The 10,676-nt window shown below is 53.6% G+C and overlaps 1 protein-coding gene across 1 annotated transcript; it reads left to right on the top strand.

Annotated features, from left to right (window-relative positions):
- Window positions 1-2,877: 2,877 nt before the first annotated feature.
- On the top strand, window positions 2,878-10,416 carry SLC48A1 (solute carrier family 48 member 1). Its single transcript, XM_054591185.1, has 3 exons — window positions 2,878-3,119; window positions 8,475-8,642; window positions 9,207-10,416. Exons 1-3 carry the CDS (start codon window positions 2,984-2,986, stop codon window positions 9,341-9,343), a joined length of 441 nt encoding a protein of 146 aa, XP_054447160.1. The 5' UTR covers window positions 2,878-2,983; the 3' UTR covers window positions 9,344-10,416.
- Window positions 10,417-10,676: the final 260 nt, after the last annotated feature.

Here is a 10,676-nt window from a genome sequence, read left to right as displayed (position 1 = left end):
ACAGGGGCTCTGAGAGGTTCCCATGCTAATACAATAGCCACTAGCCATATGTAGTTATTTTAATTAAAATTAAAAACAATTAAAAATTCAGCTAGCCACATATCAAATACTCAATAGCCAAATGTGACTGCTACCATTTTGGACAGCACAGATATAGAAAAAAAATTTTTTTGGTAGAAAGTTCTGTTGAATTACGGGCTCAGGGTCACAAAGTAAGTAGTATCCCTATCTGATTATGAAACCCATCAACAGTTAAGAAAAAGTTTCAGCATCCTCTTAACATTCTTGTACAACCTGGGCCCAAGCTACTGTTACATAATTATTCCCTCATTATTTTCTTGCACAATCTCATGCTCCAGCATAACAAGTTTGCTCCCTCCTCTCCAATACTCCTACTATGTCCACTCATAATATTTTTGCGCTCCTCCTTTCTGTCTGCTGAGCTAATTAATCCCGAACTGACCTTTAAGGTTCAAATAGCTTAAGTATCTCCTGAATCAGCTCCCTGTTTCTGTTCGCACTCCCTCAGCCTGAACCATCTTTCAGATTCCCCTCATCATCTCTTGCCATGGCAGCTGTTCTGCTGCTACTAATCATACTTGTGGACATTTACTGAGCACCTGCTAGGTGCTAGGCACTCTTTTAAGCGTCATGTTTCATCACGCTTGAAGTAGGTATCGCTGCTGTCCCCACTTTACAGGTGGGGTAACTAAGCACAGGGAGGTAAAGGACACGTCTCTGCTTCCTGGTCTTTCATTGCCATTTCACCCTCACACGATTACCCTGGCCGCATTTTTAGAGCACAGAATTGCTACTTCCTTCCCTCCCCTGGCTCCTCAGGGAGGGGGACAGCCTTCTTAGCAGAACACTCAAAGCCCTTTATGTTTAGAACATTTCTAACTTCAAAACCCACCGCTCCACCCACAGACCACAAACTACTTACAAATTCCCAACCTGACATGTTATTTCTTGCCTCTGTGCTGTCTATGCACATGCCGTTCCCACTGTCTGCAGTGTTATCCCAGCCGGCCAGCTCCGAAGCTGTCCCTGGCAGTGCACTCTGGACCCTGGGGCTTGCTCCCACCTCTGAACGGCCAGCTCTCACTCTCTCCATCAGCAGCCCCCAGGGGAGAGCTGGTTTCTGAGCTCACCACATTAAAATCACTTCTCATTAAAAAATATGTGTGTGCGCGTGTGCCCGTGTGTGTGTGTGTGTGTGTGTGTGTGTATTTCCAAGATTCAAATGTAATGGGCTTGGAGCAGAGTCTGGGGTCTTTTCTTTCTTAAGAAGCTCCTGGACTATTCTGAAACGAGGCAAATGGGGTTTATTTACACTGGTTTACATCACTCATTTGGCAATGAATTAATCATGCTCTGCCTAGATTTCATGTGCATGATTGTTACTTAATGCTTACCTTTATTCACTCGCCTTCATTTATTTAAAAAATGTTTATTAAGAGACTACTATGTGCCAGGCACTCATCTAGGCGTTGATGTGAACAAACATGGTACAGTCCCTGCTCGTGGAGTTTAATTCCAGAAGGGCGTGGTAGGCAGAACAATGCCCCCCCCAATGTCCATGTCCTAGCCCCCAGAACTTGTGAATATATTACTTTATATGACAAAAGAGATTTTGCTGATGTGATTAAGGATTTTGAGATCCTTATTGAGATCACGTTAAGAAACATGAAAGTATACAAGAAGTATGATTCCTTACAACAATTGAGAAATTTCCCCTAATAATTGAGAAATTATTTTGGATTATCTAGATTCTTAATCACCAGGGTCCTTATAAGGGACAAGAGGGAGGGAGCAGAGTCAGTGAGAGAGGAGGAGATGTGACCACAGAAGCAGAGGTCAAAGTGATGTGGTGTACTAGCTTGAAGATGAAGGGATGTGGTTGGCTCTAGAAGCTGGAAAAGGCAAGAAACTGGCTTTTCCCCTGGAGCCTCCAGGAGGGCAGTCCTGCCATCTTTTTCGCATTAGCCCAGGGAGACTTACTCTTGGGTCTACAGAACCATAAGATCATAAATGTCTGTTATGTTAAGCCATTAAATTCGTAGTAATTTGTTATAGCAGCAAAAAGAAATGAGTACAAGGGATACTGGCAACTTATTCTGTGCAGGTATGTGATGGGCCTCCACAGCTAGATTCCAAGCGCTTTGAGGACTCTGTGCCAGATGGGGTTTTCCCTTCCAGCTCCAGGCAGGAAGCTGGACCTGCGTTAGGAGCTCAATATATTCCTGCTATAGTTTCCACTCTCTAGAATTGTCTGATTCTGAGGATGGAGGTGATGTTTGGTAGTGATTTGGGATTGCGGGAAGAGGGCAGGGGGAGGGCGGCAGAATGAGGCTTCTGGAGATGAAAGGAAAGGACAGCTGTCAGTGAGGGTCAGGCAGGTATCAAGGTTAGAAGGTGGTGGTGGCAGGGATTCTCAAACTTTAGTGTGAAGTACCTTCTGAGGATGCTTAAAGGAAGTCTGGGAGGGAACCTGGCTGATAAGGGCAGGATGGAAGGAATCATACTTATTGTGTACTTTCACGTTTCTTAATTTTTATGTTTTAATTTTTAACGAGAAATTTAAATCTCAAATTTTAAACGGGAACGTGTCTCCTATTCAGACGTTAAATTTTAAAAGCAGTCACCGCAGCTGGTTTCTATAAACATGTATGGCCGCTCCCCGCCCGTATCCAAATAGTCTGGTAAGTTAGGTCTCAGGATAAACTCGGAATCTGTCTTTTTACCAGGTATCCCCCTGCGTATCAGACAGCCCAAAGACCTGGTGGTGCCAAACTCGGGACGCACGGTCTGCGGCTCCGGGCGCGGCCGGCCTCCGGCCGGGGAGGGCGCTGTGCAGGCGGCGCAGGGGGTGGGCCTGGGCGGAGCACCGGGCGGCTGGCGGCTCCCGGCTTCGGCTCCGGATCCGGGCCCTGCACCTGTGACTCTCCCTTGTGCTCGCCCTCACGCCCGGCGCCCGCAGCCCATGGCCCCGTCTCGCCTGCAGCTCGGCCTTCGCGCCGCCTACTCTGGCCTCAGCTCCGTAGCTGGCTTCTCCATTTTCCTCGTCTGGACGGTGGTCTACAGCCAGCCGGGGACAGCGGCTATGGGCGGACTCGCAGGTACCCCGAGGCGCGGGGGGCTCTGGGGCTGGATTGCGGGGCTGCAGGGGGGCGCGGGGGGTTGGCGGGGAGGCGCTCTGCTCCCAAGGCTCCTCGCGAGCGGCGCTTCCCCGGGGAGCGGGTGGGGTGTTTACCCAAAAACATCCGTTGGCAGCGCGGGCCTCCCGCGGCCCGAGCATTCTCCGGGTGCCTTTGGCACCCGATGCCCCCGGCACCCGATGCCCTCCGAGCCCCGGCGCTACCCCGGGTGCCAGCGTCCCACCTCTCGGGTTTGCACACGCCTGTGGGATCGCATCCGCCCGCCGCCCTATGACAGCCTCCTCCCTGCGCTAAGTGTGAACCGCCCCCTACCCCCACAAACACCCAAACACCTGTTTTGGAGGGTCCGGAGCCCCAGTCACTTCTTCCTTGGGAACTAGGGTGAGGGCAAAGGAGGGGTAAGTGGAAAGGAGGGCTGGGGGTGCCTGGGGAAGCCCACCTGCCTCCTTCTAGTTGGACCGTACCCGAGCAGAGTCCTCAGTGGAGACCTGGAGGAGCACGCTAGGGATTTGATGGAAACTGGGCATTCTGTTTCCACCACGTTGGTGTCTCTTTGCCACCCTTGTGCCGCGGCTTCTCTCCCAATAATCTGCTAAACACCCCCCACTCCCCACCCCTGGCTGCCCTTTCTGTGCCTCAAGGAGGGAAGAAGGGGAGGCAAGGACCAGAGTGAGAAAAGCAGTGCTCAGGTGGAAGGTGCTCACCAGTGATCTGTACCCGCTGTGCACCCTTTGGGCATTTCATTAACCTCTCTGTGTTGTAAAACTGGTGTGAAGATGAAACATTCTGCTTGCTGACTTTTTTTTTTTTTTAATGCTTTGTATGCATCAGGCGCTGTGTTAAGCAATCTGCTTCCATCCTCTCATTTAACCCTTACTACAGTCCTGTGAAATAGGCATTATTATTGTGCCCGTGCTACAGATAAGGCTTAAACTGAGGCTTGGAGTAAATAAATAGCTTGTCCGGGTTACACAGCTACAAGAAATAGTATATGTAGGAAATGAACTTGGGGGGGGGGGTGGAATACATGTAAGGATAATGGTTTTACATATGATGATCTTATTCCATTACCAAAACCCTCTGCCCAAAGAGCCCTAAATGGACTAATGACATATTTACTCATTGCCCCTGAGCTTACTGAGAGCCATCCCCGAGTAGAGAAGGAATGGGAGGTGAGCGTTCTACCTTATAAGGGGGCATACATAGCCCCAGCCTAAGCGATGCCAATCATAGCACTGGGGAGTCACCAAGGAAGGGTGGTGGGTGCCCTGGCTGGGATGCTCTTGTGCCTGCCTGGATGTCCCACCACCTGCGGCTTTCTTTCCTCTCTGGGGACAGCTAGGCCACCTCTGCTCACCTGTCTACTGACCCCTGACTCCTCTCCACCCCCCACCCCTGCACTGTCACCATCTACCCCGTTTCTCCTGGTTCTCCTGGTTCTCTTCTCCTTACAATTTTTTCCTGTTTCTTGTCTGCCCTGCTGCTTTCCCCTCGGAAAGGCGGTGTCTTCAGGCCAGGCCCTCTGGTTGCACAGATAAGACCTGAGATGAGGGGCTGGTTGGGGAGAGGACGGAGGGCCATCCTTGGGTCAGAGCCCTAGCTATCTGCGTGACCTTGGGCCCACCGAGTCCTCCTGGGCCTCAGTTTCTTTATCTTTAAGGAGTGGGAGGAGATGCCAGTGAAGGAGATGGTCTCAGAGACCACCCCCCCCACCCCCACCCCGGCCTTAGGTCTGAAATGTTGCAAATTTGTGTCCTCTCTCATTCTTCTCACAGCTGCCTGTTGGAGAGCCATGAAACAGGCCCTCTGGTTTGTGCTCCAGGGAGTCCGGGGGTTTTCCTCTGACCCAAATTCTGCCCTCTCCCTTGCCGCAGGCTTCCCTCTGAGGCAGGCCAGTTGTGGAGTTGCCTGCAGGGGAGGCACTAGGGCAACAACCAGCTGGAGCAGGGTCCTGGTACGTCTCTGACAGTCTGGCCTTGGACAGCCAGGAGGTAGCCATGGAAGAGCCAAAGTTGCCTGCGGGTGCTGGTGCTGGTGCTGGTGCTGGTGCTGGTGCTGGTGCTGGTGCTGGTGCTGTGGTGGGGCGAGGGAGGGCCTGCCAGGCCAGAGCTACGCACGTGCCCTCTCCACACTGAGGGGGCTCCGAGAAGTCTGTAGCCAGTCAGACTTCTTCCTCTTTTGGGGGTGAATCATCAGCAGATTTACTGACTTGTGAGCACCCACTTCTGACTTGGCATTTTTTAGCTCAGAAACTGCCGAGTCACCAGAAGGCAGCCCTAGTGTGTTCCTTGTCTCTAGGTACCAGAGAGTGGCCGATGTGGATGCTGGTTTCTGGGTCAGGGTGAGCGCGGAGCCCCTGGATCCAGCAGGAAGAGTATTCACAGGTGGAGTCCTGCTTTCTCCCATCCTGGTGGTGTCTGGGAAGAGGAGGCTTGGAGGAAAGACATTGCAGAAGAAATTGTTTTGCTGTGGGAACCCTGGGGAAACACACACTCCTGATCTACATCTAGCAGACAAGAAAAGAGAACAAGAGTAGAAAAGTTGCCCCAGGAATCGAAATGGCTCTGTATTCTTCCCACCACGAGCAAGGGGACCCCTGGGGCTTGGGCCTTGCTTTTCTCCAGGGCAGGGGTGGAGGGCACGGGTGTAAGAACACAGCAGGGCCCAGGCCCGGCGTGTGTCCCGCTTGTCTGCATTTCCCTCTGCGTTCTCCTGGGCTTCTCCTCACCTCCAACTGAGCTGCTGGGGACAGTTTCGCTTGCCCTTGGCCTGTTTATGAGCCCTGAGTGAAGCAGTTGGGTGGAGTGGGGGGTGAGGTCTGGCAGGGACATACAGGTGGGTGGGCCTGGGAACCTATCCATTCTGTGCTGAACTGTGCAGACCACGTGTCCTGGCACCCAGAGTATCCTAGGGAAGGGAGCAGGGCTGAGGGACAGTTGCCTCCTGCTTGAGGGGACCAGTGAACACCTTTGGGTGGAATTGGCGGGGGAGGTCTCTCTTCCACGGAAAGGGGTGAGTGCCAGGGTGGGTGAGAATGGACTGGCCCCCCGACTTGGCTTGTGTTTCTCTGGAGGTGAGGCCTATGTGCAGGGGAAGTGAGAGGTAAGGAAGGCTATACCTGCTTATTAACAAAGAACTGGGACCTGAAACACCCAAGATGGCCACGCTCCTCTTCCTCCTGCTCAGCCCTTTTGGGTACATGGGTGTATGTGGGGGTGGGTGTTTTGGGGACATTGCTGGAGCATGGCCAGTGGACTAAGAGAGGCATTTCCATAGGCCCCTGTTTCAGCATTTCCTAACCCAGAAATTGCTGAGTCACAGAGGAGTTGCTCTGACCTCTTTATTTTTCTCCTGAGCCAGCTTCTAGAATCTTTCAGTGGCAAAGGATCTTAGAGCTCTTCTACTCCAGCCCCTCCGTGGCATATTAAAGAGACACATGACAACTGAGGCAGTCCCAGACAAGGGCTCGGGTGACTGACTGTTCCTCAAATGCACTCAGTGACAATGTCTCCTCCTTAGGGCCCTTTATGAAACCAAACGGCTCCCCCAGATGAACACTTAGGATGCCTGGGCGAAGATAGGGAAAGTGCGGGAAGGGTGGCTGGCCCACAGTCCAGACCACGTAAGATGTAGGCTGAAGCTGTGGGGTTGCTGCCCTGTCCACCTCGGGCCCGCTCCCACTTTCTGCCTTGGCTGGATGGAGGGAGGCTTGTCTGGGCTCATCCTGATCTCAGGGGAGGAGGGACCCACGTTCCAGGCCCTCAGCCCCGGAGGAAGGTTGGGGCGGGCAGGGGCAGAGCTGGGAGAGTGTGGGTGAAACGGCGTGGCGGGGGGAGCCGCAGGGGTTGGCGGGCTGCACCCTCACTGGGCTGGAACCTCGAGTCGCCAAGTTTCCATACCGGCGGGACCTTTGGGCTTGCCCATTTTTAGATTTGAAACGGTAAGGCTCGGAGAGGTCACGAGCGGCACAACAGTGCCAGGCCCCAGGCTTCCTGGCTCGCAGTCTCGTGGTTTTTGTCCCTTGCCAGGCTGCCTGAATTGTGACAACATCTCAGCTGGTAACCAGAGCATAGTTCCCTGATGATGCTCCCCTTTGCCTTTTGTTTTCCCTAACTTAAAGAAAAAAAATTATGAAATAGTTTGGGCATGTGAAAAAGGATAGATCATTTAACAAACTCTCTTACACTCCTACCCACCCAGCCTAAGAAAGAAAACATCACAGACCCAGTCAAAGCACTTGTCTCACCCCCACCTCTCTGTCAACTTCCCTTTCTTCTCTTTCTTGCCACAGATAACCAACCACTTTCTCCAACCAGATGCCCATCCTTCCGGTGCACACTTGCACAGGTCTTCTGCCTCCGAGGACCCCCAGCCTGTGTGGCCCACACCCACCAGGCTGGCGGCCGGCCCTGCCCCTTTCCTCACTCCTCTCTTACGGGGACCTTGCAGGCCTGTTCCAGACCCTTGCCAGTGGAACTGATATTTGTTCCAGTCTTTGGGCTGTGAGGCAGGAACGGCCTGGCACAGAGCGCGCTCATTGTATCGGCTGAGCAGCAGCTGGCCTTGTAGGAGAAGTGCCCAGCCAGGCCCAGAGGGTGGGCCCAGGACAGGCTGGGGATGTCTGGCCTGCCCTTTGCAGCAAACTGGGGGGAGTGACATGGAGTATGGCCACGAGCAGGGTCTTGAAACTTTGAGGTTGTGGCCCCTGTGGGGCGGGCAGAGGGGCATCAGGGCGGAAGGGCTGCTCCCCACATCTGTGGCCCTCACAGAGCGGGAAGTCCCTGGAAAAGCAGGCTGGACTGCAGCGCTCCTCAAACTTTACAATTTCACGACCTCTTTACACTCTCGAAAGGGAGTGAAACACCAAGAAAATTTTGTTGATATGGGTTAGATCTATCAATATGTACCATATTAGAAATTAAAGCTCAGAACATTTTTAAGGATTTAAAAGTAATATTAAAAATAGCATTGCATTAACACAAGTAACATTGTATGTGTATGGAGGGGGAAGTAATCTTGTTTTCCAAAACAAACAAAAAGTTAGGGAGAATGGTATGGTTTTCTATTTTTGCCAACCTCTTTACTGTGTGGCTTAATAAGAGATGGATTCTCTTATCTACTTTTGCATTCAGGTCCTAGTGATGTTAGCAGAGAATGAGACTGAAGAGACCAACACCATCTTAGTATTATTATGCAATACTGGTCTGACCTATCAGGGCCCTTAAGGGCCCTGGGGGTCCCCGGGGTCCACGGCTGGAGGCAGGGAAGAGGAGAGGGGAACTGCTGTCTGTCCCTCTGACCAAGTCTGTCCCACAGGTGTGCTGGCGCTGTGGGTCCTAGTGACACACGTGATGTACATGCAGGATTACTGGAGGACCTGGCTCAAGGGGCTGCGTGGCTTTTTCTTCGTGGGTGTCCTCTTCTCGGCTGTCTCCATTGCCACCTTCTGCACCTTCCTGGCGCTGGCCATCACCGGGCACCAGAGTGAGGGCCGGTTCTGGAGGGGGAGGTGTGGGCGGGCCGATGTGGGGCTCCGGAGTGGACCAAGACTCCGGTCCGGTCCCAAAGCTTACATCCAAGGACTGGGCACATCACGTAACCACCTGTGCCTGGGTTTTCTCGCTGTTAAAGTGAGTTGAACAAGAGTACCCATCCCCTGGGTTGGAAGGGTTCAAAGAAATGCTTGACAAGTACTGAGCACAATGCACCCTGCAGGCTCCTTGAAGCACTGTGTGGTGGGGTGGGAGTGCCCCCTGCTGGCTGCAACTGGCAAGGAGCCAAAGGCTTTTGTCCCTGCCCCTAGGGAATCTGATGCGAAAGCCTGTTGCAAGTGGCCTAGGGTAAAAGTGACAAAAGCAGACTAGATGCTACACACCTGTGACTGGCACTGCCTGCTGCGCGCAAACTCTGACGTGTCATATTCAGTGTCTCTGTAGGATTGGTTCGGCCTCTGTTGGAGGTTGGGGAGAGGTGCCCCCAGGCTTGTGGGATCGGGGCTGGGAAAGGGCAAGGCCTCTCGAGTCACAGTCCGGCTCCTCTCCCCTGCAGGCCTCACCGACCCCAACAGCTACTACCTGTCCTGCGTCTGGAGCTTCATTGCCTTCAAGTGGGCCTTCCTGCTCAGCCTCTATGCTCACCGCTACCGGGCTGACTTTGCTGATATCAGCATCCTTAGCGACTTTTGACCCAGGGGGTGAGGTCTCTGCACCCTGGGGTCCTCAGGACCTGGACTCAGCTTCTGAGACATCGGGCACTGCCTCACCCCTGGGGGACCCCAGAACCGTGGCAGAAAATACATAGCAGGAAGACTTTGGTCTCCCAGGAAGTTGTCCCATCTACTTTGGGGGAGACCTGCATATGGTAGAAAGGCGTCCTGCCATGTTGCTCCTCATTGGCCTGGCTGGAGGGAACCTTTTTCAAATGGATCTATTTTCTTAGCACTCAGTGAGGAACCTTTGTAAGCAGGGCCAGGGTACCAGTGAAGGAGCAAAGAGGCCTTGACCTATGCCTGGGGGCAGGGGGCAGGCGGCTTGTTCACTGCCACCCCAGGAATTCTCCTTCAGGCTGGGGCGGAACCTGGGAAGGTCAGGTCAAGAAAGGGGTCTCTAGTAGAGACCTCAGTCCCCAACCCCAGCACCCCATCCTGTTGTTCCCCCAAGGGTCTTTGGGACTTGGGCAGAGAATTTGGGGTCCCTGTTCCACACAGAGCTGATCTCCCACGAGTGTGCTAGGCTCAGCCATCCTCTCCAGCACCCAAGTCCTCCCTCTTACACGCACCACACCCCTCAGAGCAGGACTCCCCAAATGAGGCCAGATGAAGGGTCTTGGGGAAGGTGCTTCTGCCCCCAGAAGGGCTTCAGGAGGGGGCAGCATGATGTAGGCTGAAAGGACCACTCAGACCTGTGCCTACGCACCTCCAGCCCTGCGTTTCCACGCCCCCTTCTCACACCTGCCCCTGGTCACACCCGGATCACCCAGAACACCCCCGGCCATGCGATGCCCCCCACCAACTCCTGCCCCTTGTCATTGCCCCTCACCTAGGGCTTGTATCTTTTTTCCTCTCCCTTCTGAAGGGCAAAATCGGCTCTCCACCCAGACACTAGCCCAAGGGCTCACCTAACTCAGAGGGAAGGGACTACTGGTACACGTGTCTTTTTATGTTAGGTTGTCATTTTGCACGGTCTACCCCTTCCCCACCTGTGTCCACCCCCTCAGCTCTTTGCCTTATCTGTGTCACTGTCACTTTAGCAGAAATACAGCGACCATTTGTATCAGACAGCCTCTAGCTGTTTCTTGGGGTGGGGGGGCAGGGGGCAGGAAGGCTGGTGGGGCTGGGTCTCCAGTTACCTCATGAAGCCGTTCCCTTAGCTCACATTGTGCCCTGGTGGGCAGGGGAGGGGTTGGTGTCTCCGGGGCTGGAGGCTCTTCCCCTCTGGTCCCCTTGGCGTGGGGGAACCCACCAGCTTGGCTCTCCTCTCCAACTCTTGGCACAGCCCCAGCCAGGGCCAAGATGCTCAC

The sequence above is a fragment of the Pteronotus mesoamericanus genome, unplaced genomic scaffold (assembly GCF_021234165.1).
Source record: "Pteronotus mesoamericanus isolate MK-2021 breed Mesoamerican mustached bat unplaced genomic scaffold, CSHL_Meso_final scaffold_21, whole genome shotgun sequence".
Taxonomy (NCBI): domain Eukaryota; kingdom Metazoa; phylum Chordata; class Mammalia; order Chiroptera; family Mormoopidae; genus Pteronotus; species Pteronotus mesoamericanus.
The sequence above is the reverse complement of the archived record's forward strand: the minus strand, read 5'-3'. Positions and strand labels throughout refer to the sequence as shown.